The sequence below is a fragment of the Dipodomys merriami genome, unplaced genomic scaffold (genome assembly GCF_024711535.1).
Source record: "Dipodomys merriami isolate MVZ:Mamm:240054 unplaced genomic scaffold, mDipMer1.0.p SCAF_7, whole genome shotgun sequence".
NCBI lineage: Eukaryota > Metazoa > Chordata > Mammalia > Rodentia > Heteromyidae > Dipodomys > Dipodomys merriami.
The window spans coordinates 69,046,409-69,065,762 of record NW_027206290.1 but is presented as its reverse complement, the minus strand read 5'-3'; the positions used below and the strand labels follow the sequence as shown (position 1 = coordinate 69,065,762).

Below are 19,354 nucleotides of genomic sequence, written 5' to 3'. Positions count from 1 at the left end.
AAGTACTCTGTTTAGCTTCATTCACCTCTCTATTCATCCTCCCCACTCCCTGCTGATACCCACTCTTCACCAAAACCTGTTTTACTTTCCAATCATTCATTTATTTAGCATATATTAAACCAAGGAGTTTCACATAATGTATACTTCATGACACTTATGACATGTATTAAACCAAAAAGTCTGACATATTGCATATATGATAAATGTAGTCAGAATCAAACCTCCTATTGTTCTCTCTCTCCCTGAACCCTACCTCTTATTGTTCAACAGCTTTCAGTAAGCTTCCTTATGCCATCTTCATATATAAATGTAAAGTAGGGCTGGGAAGGGGCTCAGTGGTAGAGCGCTTGCCTTGCATGCATGAGGCCCTGGGTTCAATTCCTCAGCACCACATAAACAGAAAGAAAAAAAGCTGGAAGTGGCGCTGTGGCTCAAGTGATAGAGTGCTAGCCTTGAGCTGAAGAGCTGAGGGACAGCACCTAGGCCCAGAGTTCAGGCCCCACAACTGGCAAAAAATAAAAATAAATAAATAAAAATAAATAAATAAATAAATGCAAAGTATTTGAATATTACTCATCCTCCATCATTCTTTTTCCCTCTCCTTCCTTTCCTTTTACCCTCCAAACATTATTTTTTTCTTTTCTTTTTTTTTTTTTTTTTTTGGTCAGTTGTGGGGCTTGAACTCTGGGCTTGGGTGCTGTCCCTGCGCTCTTCAGCTCAAGGGGAGCGCTCCACCGCTTGAGCCACAGCGCCACTTCCGGTTTTTTTCTAGTGGTTTATTGAGATAAGAGTATCACGGAGGGGCTGGGAAGGTGGCTCAGTGGTAGAGCGCTTGCCTTGCATGCATGAGGCCCTGGGTTTGATTCCTTAGCGCCACATAAGCAAAAAGAAAAAAGCCAGAAGTGGTGCTGTGGCTCAAGTGGTAGAGCGCTAGCCTTGAGCTGAAGAGCTGAGGGACAGTGCCCAGGCCCAGAGTTCAGGCCCCATGACCGGACACACACAAAAAATAAGAGTCTCATGGACTTTCCTGCCCAGGCTGGCTTTGAACCTTGATTCTCAGATCTCAGCCTCCTGAGTAGCTAGGATTACAGGCATGAGCCACCAGCGCCCGGCTCAAACATTATTTTAAATTACAGAACTAAGCCAGGGGCTGGTGGCTCACGCCTGTAATCCTAGCTACTCAGGAGGCTGAGATCTGAGGATCGCAGTTCAAAGCCAGCCCGGGCAGGAGAGACCGTGAGACTCTTATCTCCAATAAACCACCAGAAAACCGGAAGTGGCGCTGTAGCTCAAGTGGTAGAGCGCTGGCCTTGAGCTGAAGAGCTGAGGGACAGCGCCCAGGCCCAGAGTTCAAGCCCCACGACAGACAATAAATAAATAAATAAATAAATAAATAAATAAAATAAAAATAAAACAAAATAAATTACAGAACTAAGGCTCAGAAGACGTGTAATGACTTTCGGATACTCTTGTTACTCATCTGCAGTATAAGCAGGATTGGCTCCATTCTTCCTAATGAAAATCTGATTCCTTTCCTTTTTCTCTCACAAATGCTTCCACCGCCATATGAAACCTCTAAAGATAAACTTGTATCTTTTTTTTTTTTTTTGGTCGGTCGTGGGGCTTGAACTCTGGGCTTGGGCACTGTCCCTCAGCTCTTCAGCTCAAAGCGAGTGCTCTACCTCTTGAGCCACAGCACCCATTCCAGTTTTCTAGTGGTTTATTGGAGATAAGAGTCTCACAGACTTTCCTGCCCGGGCTGGCTTTGAACTGAGATCCTCAGATCTCAGCCTTCTGAGTAGCTAAGATTACAGGCATGAGCCACCGGTGCCCGGCAAACTTGTATCTTTCTATCCTGAAAGAACTGCACTGTGGTTGGGGTAGAGATAGGGTGAGGCAATTTGTGACTCTTAAATCTCATCCTCAGACATGCCTTGTAGGAAGCCATCTGTAGATTGGGCCTTCTTTAGATATGATATGAGATCGTGTTGCAGGAGTTCTTTCTCAAATGGTGTCTCATCTGAGCTGCAGAACATAGAAAATAACCTGTATGGCCATTTTCTCCATTCTCCTACACGGGAACAGAACTAACACCACTCAAGATGCTCAGAGGAGATCCTAATCCATTGTAACAATACAATGATAGAGGATTTCGTTATCTTGCAGAAACTCAGTAGAGAAAGGCTAGAGGAAATCTCTTATGAGGAAGCAGACAATCAATTTACTGTGTCTTTCAGCCAGTGGAAGTGAGGAGGCTTAGGAATTGCAGGTCGAGAGGAGGTGGTGGCCTCCCATAGCCTTGACAAACCTGGGTCCTCTTGTGCCCTCAGATCTGGATGGAAAGCTGCTTGAATGAACTTCAGCAAGGAGTTCACACAATTAATGCTGGTTCTTTGTGGAAGTACTAGAAGTAATCTGTGTGTAACTCCTCAGACAAACCAAGACTGGCCTCCCACAGCGTTGCTCCCTCCCTCTCAATGTCCCTACTTGAAATCCCAAAGGAAGGCAAACAAATTCCAAAAACCAAAACCTCTTCATCCAGTCTCCCCATTTCTCCCAGCAATCAGTTCTCCTTTACGATGGTACCACTTCAACTCTGTTCTCATGGGCAGCTGCTCACCCTCCGCTCTTGCAAGGCTCAAAGACAGGAGTGACCTCTTCCTCCATTCCCAATGCAATTTGGAAAGTCTTAATCTCTAGTAGAAAATCTCCAGCTATTCAAGACTCAAGTCAGCTGTCCTTAACAATACCTTTTCCTTATCTACACTTTCATTAGTATGTTCTGATAGCAGCTCTTCATCTATTGAGGACTGTGAGCACTTGGTTAAGAATATAACTGTTCTAGAACCAGAGGTATGGCTCAAGAGGCAGGAACTTCCCTACCAAGGATGTAGCCCTGAGTTCACAGGAGGAGAGATTTCAAATTTGTGATTTCCCCACCAGAAACATGAATACAGTAGGGAAAGTTTTCAGAAAATCTTGAAACTGGGCTGAAAATGTGGCATAGTAGTAGAGTGCTTGCCTAGCATGCACGAAGCCCTGGGTTCCATTCCTCAGTACCACATAAAGAGAAAAAGTCAGAGATAATGCTGTGGCTGAAGTGGTAGAGTGCTAGCCTTGAGCAAAAGAAGCTCAGGGACAGTGCTCAGGCCCTGAGTTCAGGCCCCAGCACTGGCAAAAAGAAAATCTTAAAACAAAGAGTGAAAGGATAGTTTGCATGTGCCACAGTGGTAGGTCTGGGTGAAGTTTGAGTCAAGGAAACAAAATTTTAGTACGATGAATGAGTTCAAGAAATCTATTGTAAAGCCGGGTGCTGGTGACTCACACCTGTAATCCTAGCTACTCAGGAGGCTGAGATCTGAGGATCGCGGTTCAAAGCCAGCCCGGGCAGGAGAGACCGTGAGACTCCTATCTCCAATAAACCACCAGAAAACCGGAAGTGGCGCTGTAGCTCAAATGGTAGAGCGTTCGCCTTGAGCTGAAGAGCTGAGGGACAGTGCCCAGGCCCAGAGTTCAAGTCCCACGACCGACAAAAAAAAAAAAAAAAAAAAAAAGAAATCTATTGTACATCCTAATGGTCACAGTTAATTATAACCCATTATATTCTTGAAAAATCACTAGGAGTTGATTTTTAAAGTGTAAGCACCACAAATGATAAATACACAAGGGAATACAATATGTTAATTAGCTCAGTATAACTATTCCATCATGTATACATATGTGCATGAGAAGTAAATAGGATTTTGTTAGTATTTAAAAAGTAAACTAAGCCAGGTGCCAGTGGCTCACGCCTGTAATCCTAGCTACTCAGGAGGCTGAGATCTGAGGATCACGGTTCAAAGCCAGCCTGGGCAGGAAAGTCCGTGAAATTCTTATCTCCAATAAATCACTAGAAAGCAGAAGTGGCGCTGTGGCTCAAGCAGTAGAACATTCGCCTTGAGCTGAAGAGTGCAGGGACAGCGCCCAGGCCCAGAGTTCAAGCCCCATGACTGACAAAATAAAAAAAAGTAAACTAGAAAAAAGATCAATAAAGCAGTTTTGCTGAATATCAAAAATCACCATATAAACATTATTCTCATTTCACTAAGTAGTAATTACCTAAAAATCAGCAACAAAGACTTGGATGAAAACTGCCCATGTGTTTAGACAATAAACACACTGCTAATACATCAAGTATAAAAGGAGAAACAAACCACCTTGGATAGTCCTAAAAAAACAGATTTTTTCCAGTGCTGAGGAATAAATCCAAGGCCTTGTGCATACAAGGCATGCGTTCTATCACTGAGCCCTCTTCCTCACATGTGGACTTCATTCATTTATTGTGGGATGGGTTGGCATGCAACCTGCATTTCTGACAAGCTCCAGGGAAGTGTGGCTAGTGTGGCTCCTGCTGCTCTCTCCAGTGCACTATAGAATAATAAGGTCCAAATTAATTTACAGTTCCTCAGGATGACACAAATTGTAAAACACTTAAGCATTTTAAGTGAGTGATTATGGTGGAGTAGAACCTTTCTCTGTCTGACTCTAAGTGAGAAGGTTCAGAATAACAGGGGAGACTATACACTCAGAAGGGAGAAAGACTCTTTTCACCATCTTTCTGTGCTGCCATCATGGTGCGCATGAACGTCCTGGCTGATGCCCTCAAGAGCATCAGCGATGCTGAGAAGAGAGGCAAGCACCAGGTGCTCATCAGGCCGTGCTCTGAAGTTATCATCCAGTTTCTCACTGCGATGATGAAGCATGGCTATCGTGGTGAGTTTGAAATCATTGATGGCCACAGAGCTGGGAAAATAGTTGTGAATCTCACAGGCAGGTTAAACAAGTGTAATCAGCCCCCGATTTGATGTGCAGCTCGAAGACCTTGAAAAATGGCAGAATAATCTGCTCTCATCCCATCAGTTGGCTTCATCATTCTGACCACCTCAGCTGGCAGCACGCACCACGAAGAAGCAAGACAGAAACACACAGGAGGGAAAAATCCTGGGATTATTTTTCTAGGGATTAACACATGCATATAAATAAAATGCCTCGGTGGACTTTGAAAGAAGAAGAGGAGGAGGAGGAGGAGGAGGACAACGAAGAGAAGGAGGAGGAGGAGTGGAGGAAAAAGAGAGGAAGAGCACCGTAATTCACAGAAGAGTCACTGGACAGCTGAAATCACAGAGAAGCAGAAAGGGGACAGAGTAAATGAGGCATGAACTTTCCACTATAACTTTGGGTTTCTTGGTGGAGAGAGAAGTCAACATCTCCACTACAAGGTAAGCTAGTTGGCCTTGGTGACAAATTATTCACCCCTAGATGAAAGCCATAAGCTCAGTGCAGAGTTTTGGTAGAACAGTGACTCTCCCAACATGATAGACTTAGAATCAGGCAAGAAAGACATTTTTTCATACTAAGTATTTTGGAAAGCTATGACAAGATACCATCTTGAAAGAGGGCCCATGTTTAAGGCCAGTCTGGTCTTGACTTGAAACCAAAGAACAATCACAGCTCAAAACACCTTAGAACACTGCAGAAACTGGAAGAAAGATGGCCACAGAGGTGGTTATGAAGAGGGAGAGAGTCTGATGTGAGAAGTTCGATCAGCCAGGAACTAAGGAAGTAAAGTGTTGGATGGCCCTGCCCGCCCAATGAGAGAACTGTATCATCTAAGAACTCTTTCTGCAACAGAACATAGATTCTAAGGCTTGTAGGATGCTTAGGTTCCAGGAGTTCGTGGGGCTCAGCTGCCAGGCAGGGTTTGAGACTGAGCTACTCTAGGGACCTGAAAGCAGTAAGGAATCACAGCCCAGGAAATCTGGGAACATAGCATCTGGAAGGAAGACAGCCATGAAAGGTGGTGGTAGGGAGAAAGGGGGCGTCTAACAGACCTGCTACTGCCTGCAGTAGTTGCTGGGAACTTGAGAAACAAAGGGCATAGCGCTTGGTGGCCCAGTTCTCGCTAGCTAGAGAAAACTCCATTGCTTGTGTATAAAAGTAAACTAGAGCACAAAGTCTGTGGCTGATGAAATACTCCGGCTCCAGGAGTTGTCGGCTGGCTGTAGGTAATGGCTTCCAGAGTTCAAGACTGAGCAACTCTGGGAACAGGAAAACCATGGCTTAATCATGACTAGGAGATTGTTGAGATGCCTTGTCATCGTGGCTAGGTTGTAGACAGCCACAAAAAAGTGGTTATGGAGAGGAAGAGGGTCTGAACTATTCACAGACATTTCATCTGCTGGGAGCCTGGGCAGCAAAAGGAATGGTGATGAGTGGCCCGTGGTGCTTGAGTAGCTGAGTTCTGAACCACAGGGCCTAGAGATCGGATAACATCCTCCATCATTCCCGTGGGGGATACAGTGCTGGGCAGAGACTAAAAGCACTGAGACCTGCAGGCAGAGAAACTCAGCCCCTCAGTTCTCCGCTACCAGTGCAGGATTCCATATCCCCCTGCCATCAGAAGCATTTGGGAGATATCCCTAGTATTGCATGTGCCCAAGGGGCATAAACAGAGGGCCCAAGCAGCAAGTGGAAACCTGCATGACCCGCAGACTTCAAAGCAGCCAAGTCAAAGCTCCCAGCACACAGACAAAGGTAGCTTGTAAGGTGAAAATAGCACAGATGTGAACAAATGACCCCAAAGCAGGACATTTAACATATAACACCAACCATAAACAACTACCAGAGACTCCAGGTAGCCTTCCTCCATAGCAGTTGATGCCAGGGATCTGGCCTGGCGTCCAAACTTGCATTACAGAAAAGTTGGACTACTGAACTGTCACCCAGTCCAGTGGTGAAAAATTACACAACTCTGTGACTACAGAGTCCTACCTGAACATCAAGAACATGTTAATGGAAAGACTATTGGTGACTAAAACTAAGAAACACTAGCTACTCAGGAAGCTGAGATCTAAAGACCATGGTTCTAATCCAGCCCAGGCAAGAAAATCTATGAAACTCAACTCTTATGTCCAATTTACCACCTAAAAACCAGATGTGGAGCTGTGGCTGACCTCAAACAAAAAAACCTCAAGGACAATGCCCAGGCCCTGAGTTAAAGTCAAAAGGACTGGTACATATAAACACATACACGCGCGCGCGCACACACACACACACACACACACACACACACACACACACACACACTCTCCCAACCAACGGCTTGGCTTCATTATATAAATCCTAATGCAGAAAAAGAAGAAATTTTAAAATAATTTAGAATGAACCTCCAAAAAGTCAACAATCTTTTGGATAATAAAGAGTTTTAAAACCCAAACAGCCAAAAAACTTATGCTAATGAGTCTAACAATTAAACAAAAACATAGAGGGCATATATAAACTTCTCAATGAATTCCAAGAGAACAGATGAATGAATTTCAAAGAATATAAGTAACAAGTTGCCAAAAGAACTAAGGAAGACAATACAGGATATGAAATAGCAACTAATAAAGAGACAGAAGAAAAGAAAAAAATTGAAATTCTAGAAATGAAAAGTTAATAAGTCAAATTTTAAAAATTGAAGCAGGGTACCAGTGGCTTATGCTTGTAATCCTAGCTACTCAGGAAGCTGAGATCTGAGGATTGTGGTTCAAAGCCAGCCCGGGCAGGAAAGTCTATGAGATGCTTATCTCCAATTAACCAACAAAAAGCCAGAAGTGGGACTGGGAATGTGGCTTAGTGGTAGAGTGCTTGCCTAGCATGCATGAAGCCCTGGGTTCAATTCCTCAGTACCACATAAGCAGAAAAAGCTGGAAATGGCGCTGTGTCTCAAGTTGTAAAGTGCTAGCTTTGAGCAAAAGAAGCTCAAGTTCAGTGCCCAGGCCCCACAGTTCAAGCCTCAGGACTGGCAAAAAAAAAAAAAAAAGCCAGAAGTGGAGCATTGGTTCAAGTGGCAGAACACAAGCTTTGAATAGAAAAAGCTCAGAAAAGCATCTAAGCCCTGAATTCAAGCCCCAAGATCAGCAGATGTTAAAAAGTAAAAAAGGATAGAAAAAGATTCTATATGCAAATGCAAGCCAAAGGCAGGCTGAAGTATGTTCACTCATATATGACAAAGCAGATTTCAAATCAAAATTGCTCAGAAGACAAAGAAAGTCACTTCATACTGATGAAAAGGAACAGACTATTAAAAATGTGAAACAAGCTGGGCCCAAGAGGCTCACACCTGTAGTCTTAGCTACACAGGAGGCTGAGATCCGAGAATCACAGTTTCTAGGCAGAAAATTCCATGAGACTCTTATCTCTAATAAACTAATTAGAAAAATTCAGAACTGGCACTGTGGCTCAAATGGTAGAGCACTAGCCTTGAGCACACAGAGCCTAAGGGACAGCACCTAGACCCAGAAGATCAAGTCCTAGGACCAGCCAAAAAAAAAACAAAAAAGAAGAATGTGAAAAAATTATAAACATATATGCACAGACTGTTGTTATACTTAATTTCATAAAATCAACACTACCAGACATAAAGCACAGATTGATCCCCACACAATAATAATGGCAAGTCCAAAACCAAACTTCACCAGTAGATAAGTTATCCATACCAAAAAAGACCAACAAAGAAACTTCAGAATTAAATTACAAAACAGATCAAATGGACTTAATAAATGCCTGTAGAATATTCAACCCAATCGCCACAGCATGCACAATCTTCTCAGAAGCCATTGAACTTCTTCCAAATCAGATCAGATTTTAGGACAGCAATCTAATCTTAACAAATACATTGAGATAGAAATGAGTTGCTGTATCTTTCTAGACCCAAATGGAATAAAACTTGAAAGCAACAGCAGAAGAAACCATAGAAAATATTCAAACACATGGAGGCTGAACAATAGACTGCTGACTAATCAATAACTAGTCGAAGAAATAAGGAATCAAATTTTAAAATTCCTAGACTCAAACAAAAAATGAAAATACAATTTTGGGACACAGAAAAGGTGGTGCTAGCTGTGAATGCCTATGTTAAGAAATCAGAGACCTCAGTTAAATAAATTGAGAAAGATTCACCTCAAGCATTTAGAAAAACAATAAAAAGACAAACCCAAAATTATTAGGTAGAAAGAAATAATAAAGATCAGGGCAGGAATTAATAAAATGGAAACAAAAGCAATAAGAAGCTGGGTGTTGGTAGCTCACGCTCATAATCCTAGCTACTCAGGAGGCTGAGATCTAAGGATTTCAGTTCAAAGTCCACCCCAGCAGGAAAGTCTGTGAGACTCTCTCTCCAGTTAGAAAAGCTCAGAGACAGTGCCCAGGTCCCAAGATCCTGAGTTCAAGCCCCAGGACCAGCAAAAAAATAAAAGCTCAAATCCTGGCACTGGAGAAGCAGAAGGAAGGAAAATGGAGAAAACTGAAATTGATAAAGAATGAATATAATTGAAGTACATACAGGACTGGGGAACTTTCTTAGTGGTAGAGTGCTTGCCTTGCATGCATGAAGCCCTGGGTTCAATTCCTCAGTACCACATAAACAGAAAAAACAGGAAGTGGCATTGTGGCTCAAGTGGTAGACTGCTAGCCTTGAGCAAAAGAAGCCCAGGGACAGTACTTAGGCCCTGAATTCAAGCCCCAAGACTGGCCAAAAAAAAAAAAAAAGTACAAAAGCCAGGTGCCAGTGGCTCACACCTGTAATCCTAGCTACTCAGGAGGCTGAGATCTGAGGATCGCAGTTCAAAGCCAACCTGGGCAAGAAAGTCTTTGAGACTCTTATCTCCAATAAACCACCAGAAAACCGGAAGTAGCACTGTGGCTCTAGTGGTACAGCGCTTGCCTTGAGCTGAAGAGCTGAGGGATATTGCTCAAGCCGATTTCAAGCTCCACAACTGACAAAAAAATAAAAATTAAAAAGTACTATACATAATGTATTATGTTATATTATAAATATGTATTGTTAAATAATACTTGAAGCTGGGCGCCAGTGGCTCACACCTGTAATCCTAGCTACTCAGGAAGCTGAGATCTGAGGATCACTGTTCAAAGCCAGCTAGGGCAGGAAAGTCCGTGAGACTCTTATCTCCAATAAACCACCAGAAAACCAGAAGTGGTGCTGTGGTTCAAGCGGTAGAGTGCTCACCTTGAGCTGAAAGAGCACAGGGTCAGCGCCCAAGCCCAGGGTTCAAGCCCCACGATTGACCAAAAAATAAGAAGAATATTTGAGGCTGAGAAGGTGGCTCAGAGGTAGAGTGCTTGCCTTGAATGCATGAGGCCCTGGGTTCAATTCCTCAGTACCACATAAGCAGAAAAAGCCGGAAATGGCACTGTGGCTCAAGTGGTAGCGCACTAGCCTTGAGCTAAAGAGCTGAGGGACAATGTCCAGGCCCAGAGTTCAGGCCCAAGACCAAAAACAATAACAACAAAATATATATATATATATATATATATATATATATATATATATATTATTTGAAAATTAAGATATATTGGATATTACAAATATATATTGTTATGGATGTGCAATATATATTTTTTGGGGGGGGGGGTCCGGTCATGGGGCCTGAACTCTGGGCCTGGGTGCTGTCCCTCAGCTCTTCAGCTCAAAGCTAGCGCTCTACCACTTGAGCCACAGTGCCACTCCGGCTTTTTTCTTTTTTGCTTATGTGGTGCTGAGGAATCGAACCCAGGGCCTCATGCATGCAAGGCAAGTGCTCTACCACTGAGCCACCTTCCCAGCCCATGCAATATATTTTATATATAGGCTTTATATTTATATAGAAACATAAATGTGTGAGTGTATATATAATATATATACATATATATATGTGTGTATATGTATGTATGTATAAGCCACCAAACCAGTATACAAGACAGAGAGAGGCTAGGATGAGGCAAAAGGATGGAGGCCCCAGAAAGCCCAATATAAAGATGCAAAAGAGCTAGAATGGAAGCCCAAGAATGAGGCCAAGGGGGCTGGGAAGGTGGCTCAGTGTTAGAGCGCTTGCCTTGCATGCAAGAGGCCCTGGGTTCGATTCCTCAGCACCACATAAGCAAAAAGAAAAAAGCCGGAAGTGGCGCTGTGGCTCAAGTGGTAGAGCGCTAGCCTTGAGCTGAAGAGCTGAGGGACAGCACCCAGAGTTCAGGCACCACGACTGGACCCAAAAAAAAAAAAAAAAGAATGAGGCCAAGATAGCCAGGATGGAGGCCCCAGAGAAACCAGGATGAAAGCTTGAGAGGACCTGAGAGCCAAAATGGAGGGACAAGACAGGCAGGATGGAGGGCCCAAGATGGAGGCCCAGAGAACCCAGCATAGAGACCCCAGAGAGCCAGGATAGAAGCCCTAAAGAGGCTTCTCTTTTTACTGTCAGGCTTAATACTCTTACTGGTTGCCAACTAAGCATGATGATGCTAAGCAGAGATGCTATCTTAAGATACTCAGCCCAGGTAACATTGGTTCACACCTGTACAAGTTCTGGCTATTCAGGAGGCTGAGAACGGAAGGTACAGGGTTTGAGGCCAGCCCAGGTAAAAGAAGTTCACAAGACCCTATCTTAAAAATAACCAGCAAATACTGGATCACAGTTGAAAGGATTACAGTTCAGAGCCAACCTGGACAGAAAAGTCCATGAGATTCTTATCTCCAATTAACTGTCCAAAAAAGCCAGAAGTAGAGCTGTGGCTCAAGTGGTAGAGTACTAGCCTTGAGCAAAAATGCTCAGAAACAGAGCCTCAAGACCAGTATCCCCCAAAAGAAAAGAGAGCTAATCCTAAGAACACTCCAAATTCAGGAAGCCAATGAACCCAAGACATGAACAATTAATTACAGAACCAAACATCTTTAATATCTGAATCTTAGAAAAAGTTAAAAACAATTAGAGTATCTGATTGGTAGACTTGGTTCTATTGTTACATCTAGATCAATCAACCATGATCAAGAAATCACAGCAGTGCATGGTAAGATTCTGGGAATCACTCTACACTCAAAAGTTGGTAATGCCAAGTGCTATCTTCCACAAACGTTACTCAACGAACATGTACTGAGCCTCTATGTTGGTCAGTACCCATACTGGCCACTAGAAATACCAAAGGGGGCGGCAGGGAGGTGAAATTGCTAGCCTTCTCTGACTCCAGATTTTCTTTTGATTTTTTGCTCTTTTTGGTTCTTTCTTTCTTTCTTTCTTTCCTTCTTTCTTTCCTTCTTTCTTTCTTTCTTTCTTTCTTTCTTTCTTTCTTTCTTTCTTTCTTTCTTTCTTTCTTTCTTTCTTTCTTTCTTTCTTTCTTTCGCCAAGATCAGAACTTGAATTTAGTATCTAATGTTTTCACTCATTGGTTGGGGTTCTACCAACTTAGTCATGCCTCTAACCTAAGAGTTGGTTATTTATTTTCTTTTTCTTTTCTTTTTCCCAGATTTTCATGTACTGAATTCCTTAGCTAAACTGGGCTGGCAAACGATGAATTACACAGGGGCTGGTGGCTCATACCTGTAATCCTAGCTTCTCAGGAGGCTGAGGTCTGAGGATCACCATTCAAAGACAACCCAGGCAGGAAAGACCACGAGACTCTTACCTTCAATGGACCACCAGAAAAACAGAAGTGGAGTTGTGGCTCAACATGGTAGAACAGTAGCCTTAAGCAGAAATGCTCAGGGACAGTGCCCTGGCCCTGAGTTCAGGCCCCATGACTAACCAAAAACAACAACAACATAAAATGAATTAACTCTTGCCCTGCTCCACCACTAAGAAGAAAATGTGTGTTCAGTAAACTGCTGGACTAGTATGAACAAGACCCTGGATCCGATCCCCAGCATCAAAGAGAGGAGGAAGAGAAGGAAGAAGAAAGGAAGAATCCCAAAATATGTTTTAGACAGCTGCGTCTCCCCCTCTCCTTCCCGTGATGAACAATTAAATTTTCAGTGAAAACTGTTTGGAGAAAAAAAAAAAAAAAAACAGAATCAGAGAAAAAGCACCAGTGCCCTGAGTAGCCCTAAGTAGCCCTTGTGCTTTTGACGTCACTGCTCATGGCCTAAGGCCGTAACAAAGCCAATAAAGGCTGGAAACACCCGAAATCAATCCAGCTCCAAGCCTCCTCTCTGGCACCCAGCCATGAAGCTACTTTTTCCTATCTTTGCTAGCCTCATGCTACAGTACCAGGTGAATTCAGGTAATGTGGACTTCTGGGTTTACGAGGGCTTGCTATGAGGAAACAGGAATTGGACTGCTTGTGACAATAGGAAGGCAAAGAGATGGCGGAGGTGCTACACTACTGCTTCAGTCATGCATCACCCCTATGGTACCCCATTAGACTTTGTCTAATGGCGTCACCCTGAAAGCTATAGGCTATTTTCTGTATATGCTCTGTGTGTGTGTGTGTGTGTGTGTGTGTGTGTGTGTGTGTGTGTGTTCTGTATATCCAATAGATAATGGTGTCCCCCTAAGATTTAGCCCAGGTCTATCTTATTCCAGGTCTCTTTCTGGTTTAAACTACCTCTTAAAGCTAAGGTTTAAAGGAGGAATAATCCCCCACCTTTAATGCTCATAAGAAATTTTTCATGGCTGGGAATATGGTTCAGTGGTAGAGTGCTTGCCCAGCATGCATGAAGCCCTGGGTTCAATTCCTCAGTACCTCATAAACAGAAAAAAGCCAGAAATGAAGCTGTGCTTCAAGTGGTAGAGTGCTAGCCTTGAGCAAAAGAAACTCAGGGACAGTGTCCAGGCCCTGAGTTCAAGCCCCAGGACTGGCAAAAATAATTTTTTTTTCCGTGTGTGTTCCAGTAGTGGAGCTTGAACTCGGGGCCTGAGCGTTGTCCCTTAGCTTTTTCACTCAAGCCTAGTGCTCTCCCATTTGAGCCATGATTCCACTTCTGGCTTTTGCTAACTAATTGGAGATGTGTCTTATGGATTTACTTACCCAGGCTGGCTTCAAACCATGAATTCTCAGATTTCAGCCTCCTGAGTAGCAAGGATTACAGGTGTGAGCCATCAGCACCTGGATCAAAAAAGAAAATTTTTTTCCTTCATAGGATTTAGTATTTGTTCTCTATCTCACCTCTTTCCTATTTCTACAGTCTTATTCCTTTCATGTTTTTGTCTTCCTGAAACCCCCATGCCCACCCATCCACCCATTCTCATATAAGGGCATCTAGAGGTACAAAAGTTTGAGCAAGAAGATTGGCCTTTGTTTCTGAAAAATAATATCTTTGAGGGAGGGGCTGGGAAGGTGGCTCAGTGGTAGAGCGCTTGCCTTGCATGCATGAGGCCCTGGGTTCAATTCCTCAGCACCACATAAGCAGAGAAAGCCGGAAGTGGGGCTGAGGCTCAAGTGGTAGAGCGCTGGTCTACAGCTGAAGAGCTGAGGGACAGCGCCCAGGCCCAGAGTTCAGACCCCACAATGGACAAAAAAAAAAAATCTTTGAGGGACAATATCCAGAGAGGCTGAGAGACACACCATCCTATCTCCAGCTCTAGAGATTGTGAAGGACAAAGAGATCGAGGAGCACTGGGTTTGACCAGATAGCACCTCTGAAAAATTCTACTAACTCTCATTTCTAGTTCTTGTTTGGTTTCATCATGTTATGTCATGTCCTCCAAACCAGCCATTTTGCTGCAAGTGGTAGAATGTTGTTTGTGGGGGGAGGGTGTCGGTTATAGGGCTTGAACTCAGGGCCTGAGCACTGTCCCCAAGCTCTTTTTGTTCAAGGCTAGCATTCTACCACTTTGATCCACAGGGCTACTTCTGGTTTTCTGGCTTTGAACCATGATCCTTAGATGTCAGCCTCCTGGGGCTGGGAAGGTGGCTCAGTGGTAGAGTGTTTACATTGCATGCATGAGGCCCTGGGTTCAATTCCTCAGCACCACATAAGCAGAAAATGTCCAAAGTAGCACTGAGGCTCAAGGGTAGAGCGCTAGCCTTGGGCTGAAGAGCTGAGGGACAGCGCTCAGGCCCAGAGTTCAGGGCCCATGACCAACCAAAAATAAAAAAGATCTCAGCCTCCTGATTAGCTAGGATTACACGGATGAGCAACTATCACCTTGTAGAATTTCATTCTTCATTACCACTACACAGAAAGACAAGTACTACTCTACATATTCTCTCTCTCTCTCTCTCTCTCTCTCTCTCTCTCTCTCTCTCTCTCTCTCTCTCTCTCTCTCTCTCTCTTTCTCTCTCTCTATCATCTCTCTCTCTCTCTCTCCCCTCATATATGGAAGTTTTTTTATTAAAAATAATCATCAGCCATGTGCCAGTGGCTCATGTCAGTAGCCTAGCTATTCATGAGGCTGAGATCTGAGGATCCCAGTTCAAACCCAGCCTGGGCAGAAAAATCTCAATGAGATTTAACTCCAATTAACCACTCAAAACTGGAAGTGGCGCTGTGGCTCAAGTGGTAGAGCTCTAGCCTTGTGCACAAAGAGACTCAGGGACAATGCCCAGGCCCTGAGTTTAAGCCTCACAACTGACCAAAAAAAAATCATCATCATAAGTTACCCCAATGGGATATAGACCAGTCATTACTAGAGTTTGGCAAAGGAAAGAGAAGGTGGATAAAGAAGACTAGGTTCCTGCTGGGCACCAGTGGCTCACAGCTGTAATTCCAGCTACTCAGGAGGCTGAGATCTGAGGACCATGATTCAAAGCCAGCCCGGGCAGGAAAATCCATGAAACTCTTATCTCCAACTAACCACCAGAAAAACTGAAAGTGGTGCTGTGGCTCAAGTGGGAGAGCACCTGCCTTGAGCTGAAGAGCTGAGGGGACAGTGCCCAGGCCCAGAGTTCAAGCCCCATGACCAACAACAAAAAAAAAGGCTATGTTGGATCAGTGTACACTGTAGCCATGATATTGAAATATCACAACCCCAAGTCATACATCCAATTAATAATGCTTACTTGAAAAACTAATTTTAATTCTTTCTTGGAATAGTTTTATGATGGATTTCACACTCAGTGGTAATTCCTAGTGTTGTAGGATAAGAGACAAAGGCTCTGCAAGTTGCTAAGATAGTTGACCCAGGGGGCTGGGGGGTGGAGGGAAGGCATTGTCCTAAAAACAATTATTTGGCTTCCCAGTTATTGGTTGGATCCCCAGTTATTGGTTGGTTGGTTGGTTGCTTGGTTGGTTTGTTAAGTTACTGGAGGAAAGCAGACTAAAGGAGAGATTTATTTTGGATTCCACAGGTATTGACCGACTCCCTTGACCTGCCCAAGAGCTTCCATCAATATTCCTTTTATCCACTAGCCTTAAGGATTACCTCCCTCTTGCTCTGTTCACCTTCCAGCAGTTTTAACCACATCTCTAGTTGTTAATCATGACCCAATGGTTTCTCTTTCTTCTCTGTGCAGAATTTTTGGCCATTAAGAAGTGTTTAATGGGTTTTGGGAAATGCAAGAACACCTGCCGCGTGGATGAGAAGGAAATACAGAAATGCAAGAAGAAAAAATGCTGTGTTGGCCCCAAAGTGATCGAACTGATTAAAAACTACCTACAACATGAAATACCCAATATACCAGATGACAACCTTGTGGAAATGCTCAAGAATGAAAAAAACATTAGTGTTCTGATGCAAAAAACACTTAAGTCCCCTGTTCTGTCCCAAATGAAAAACCCCAATATCAATTCTGCCAGCATCCCAAATGACCCACAGGGGAAACGCAGCAGCAGCAGCAGAAGCAACAGCAGCAGCAATACCAGGACACCAAAATATACGACATGCACGGCAACTTTCTCCAGGAGTGTCACCAAACAAAGCCCAAAGCCTGCCACCTCCTCCTCACCACCACCACCATAAATCCTGCCCACACCGCCAATGGCTCTGGAGAAAACTCAGGACCTGTGATAGGGGTCCTGTCCTTCACACCTCAAGCTGGTCTCGCAACTCAAAGAATCCCAAGCTCAACTGAAACAAGCTCCACAATTAAATAAAATATGTAACTGTGTCTTTGGTCATTTGGTTTCAATCAATACAGCCCAAGCACCTACAGCTGGTGTTACGTTATCATTGTCATGGTGACCTTAGAGATGAGGCTGGGGTGGAGGGATGGAATTTTACATGAAGTAACCAGGGACGGAGCAAGGCCAGGACAACTGACTGACTGAGCACCGAGTCTGGATCATGACTGGCACACATCATGCTTCCACTAATGAACACAGGACTCTAATAAACTGTGCTTTTTCTAGAGCGACAGGAAGGAAAGTATCAGACAGTATGCTGGCTTGCTTGCTTTTGTGGGGAGAGCAGGCGGGAAACCCATAAACCAACAAAACATGAGGAAAGCATAGCTGGATGCTGGTGGCTCATCCTTGTTACTCAGGAGGCTGAGATCGGAGAATCAAGATTCAAAGCCAGCCTAGGCAAGAAAGTTTGTGAGACTTTTCTTTTTCTTTTTTTGGTCCTTTGGGCTTGAACTCGGGACCTGGATGCTGTCCCTGAGCCTCTTTGGGCTCAAGGCTAGCACTCTACCACTTGAGACATAGCACCACTTTCAGATTTTTCTTTTTTTGGGGGGGAGGGGTGCGGTCGTGGGGCCTGAACTCTGGGCCTGGGCGCTGTCCCTCAGCTCTTCAGCTCAAGGCTAGCACTCTACCACTTGAGCCACAGTGCCACTTCCGGCTTTTTGCTTTTTGCTTATGTGGTGCTGAGGAATTGAACCCAGGGCCTCAGGCATGCAAGGCAAGCACTCTACCACTGAGCCACCTTTCCAGCCCATTTCCAGCTTTTTCTAAGTAGTTTGAGATAAATGTCTGATAGACTTTTTGCCCAAGCTTTGAACCATGATCCTCAGATCTTAGCCTCCTCAGTATCTTGGACTACAGGGGTGAGCCACTGGCACCCAGCTCATGAGACTCTTATCTCCACTTAATCACCAAAAAGCCAGATGTGGAGCTGTGGCTCAAGGGGGCAAATACCAGCCTTTCATAAAGAAAAGGTCAGGATAACACCAGGACGAGGTAGAATCAGGTATAATTAATTTTCAGAAGATTAGTTTAATATCTAAAACAATGGCATATCAATATGCAAATCAACATAAAATCACTAACATAATTTTTTTTTTGTTCCGGTCATGGGACCTGAACTCTGGGCCTGGGCGCTGTCCCTCAGCTCTTCAGCTCAAGGCTAGTGCTCTACCACTTGAGCCACAGCGCCACTTCTGGCTTTTTTTCTTTTTGCTTATGTGGTGCTGAGGAATCAAACCCAGGGCCTCATGCATGCAAGGCAAACGCTCTACCACTGGGCCACCTCCACAGCCCCACTAACATAATTTTACATGCATTTTATGCTAAATGTTCAGAATATCATACATGCATTACATTGAAAGCACATTACCACTTGGTTGGCCACATTTCCAGGGGACAGAAGTTACACATGGCTAGAGGAAAACACAGCTCAAGGTTAAAGAGGCATCTTGTTTGGCTGGGTTTTGGTGCTGGTACTAGGTCTTAAAACTCAGGGCCTTGAACTCTCACTTGGCTTTTTCACTCCAGATTAGTAGAGTCACATCTCTACTCTGGTTTGTTTGCTGGTTAAGCCTGGTACTGGCTCAAAGACCAATGGAGCAGAATAAAAGACTCAGAAATAAACACAGCTATAGGCACTCTAGACAAAGGTGCCAAAAAATATTCACAGAGGGGAGACAACTTCAACAAGTGATGGTGTAATCCTAGCTACTCTGGAGACTGAGGGCCTCAGTTCAAAGCCAGCCTGGGCACTTATATCCAAATGACTACCCAAAAGCTGGAAGTGGAGCTATGGCTCAAGTGGTAGAGTGGTATAGTCTTGAACAAAAAAGCTAAGGGATAATGCCCAGGCCCTGAGTTCAAGCCTCAGGACTGGCAGAAAGAGAGAGAAAGGCGGTGGGGGGGGGGGTAGGGACAGAGACAGAGACAGAGAGAGGGGAAAGGAAGGAAGGAAGGAAGGAAGGAAGGAAGGAAGGAAGGAAGGAAGGAAGGAAAGGAGGAAGGAAGGGAGGGAGGGAGGGAGGGAGGGAAAAGAAAATAGCAATAAATGCCAGTGACAATGTGGAGGGAAAGGAAACCTTATGTACTGTTGATAAACATCTAAATTAGTCCAACTATTATGGAAATTGGTATGACTGTTCCTCAAAAATTTTAGAATAGAACTACCATATGATCTAGTTGTACTATGTCTGGCTATATATCAGTGAGAATCAAAGTTAGCTTTCAGTACAGTTACCTGAATACTTATGTTGATTGCTGTCCCATTCCTAACAGCTAAGTTATGAGATCTGCCTAGGTGCCCATCAATGGAGGAACAGATTTTTTTAAGTACACAATGGAGTGTTACTGAGCGGCAAATAAGAAATCAATTACATCATCTTCAGGAATGACAGATGGCACTAGAAATAACCATGTTACATGAAATATGCCAGTCTCACACAGACAATTATTGCATGTGTCTCTTGTGCACAGAACGAATGAAGGGAAGGACTGGAAGTC

At 43.9% G+C, this 19,354-nt stretch overlaps 1 protein-coding gene and 1 pseudogene across 1 annotated transcript; both read left to right on the top strand.

Moving 5' to 3' along the window:
• The first annotated feature begins 4,610 nt into the window (after window positions 1-4,610).
• On the top strand, window positions 4,611-5,018 carry LOC138817125 (small ribosomal subunit protein uS8-like; annotated as a pseudogene).
• Window positions 5,019-12,962: 7,944 nt separating this feature from the next.
• Window positions 12,963-16,836, top strand: Defb129 (defensin beta 129). Its single transcript, XM_070006990.1, has 2 exons — window positions 12,963-13,068; window positions 16,243-16,836. The coding sequence occupies exons 1-2, from the start codon at window positions 13,011-13,013 to the stop codon at window positions 16,686-16,688; spliced, it is 504 nt and encodes a 167-aa protein (XP_069863091.1). The 5' UTR covers window positions 12,963-13,010; the 3' UTR covers window positions 16,689-16,836.
• Window positions 16,837-19,354: the final 2,518 nt, after the last annotated feature.

Coding starts and splice junctions, on each gene's coding strand:
- Defb129 (XM_070006990.1), top strand. CDS start 13,011: ATGAAGCTACTTTTTCCTATCTTTGCTAGCCTCATGCTACAGTACCAG. Junction 13,069..16,242: donor ACAGTACCAGGTGAATTCAG/GTAATGTGGACT, acceptor TTCTCTGTGCAG/AATTTTTGGCCATTAAGAAG.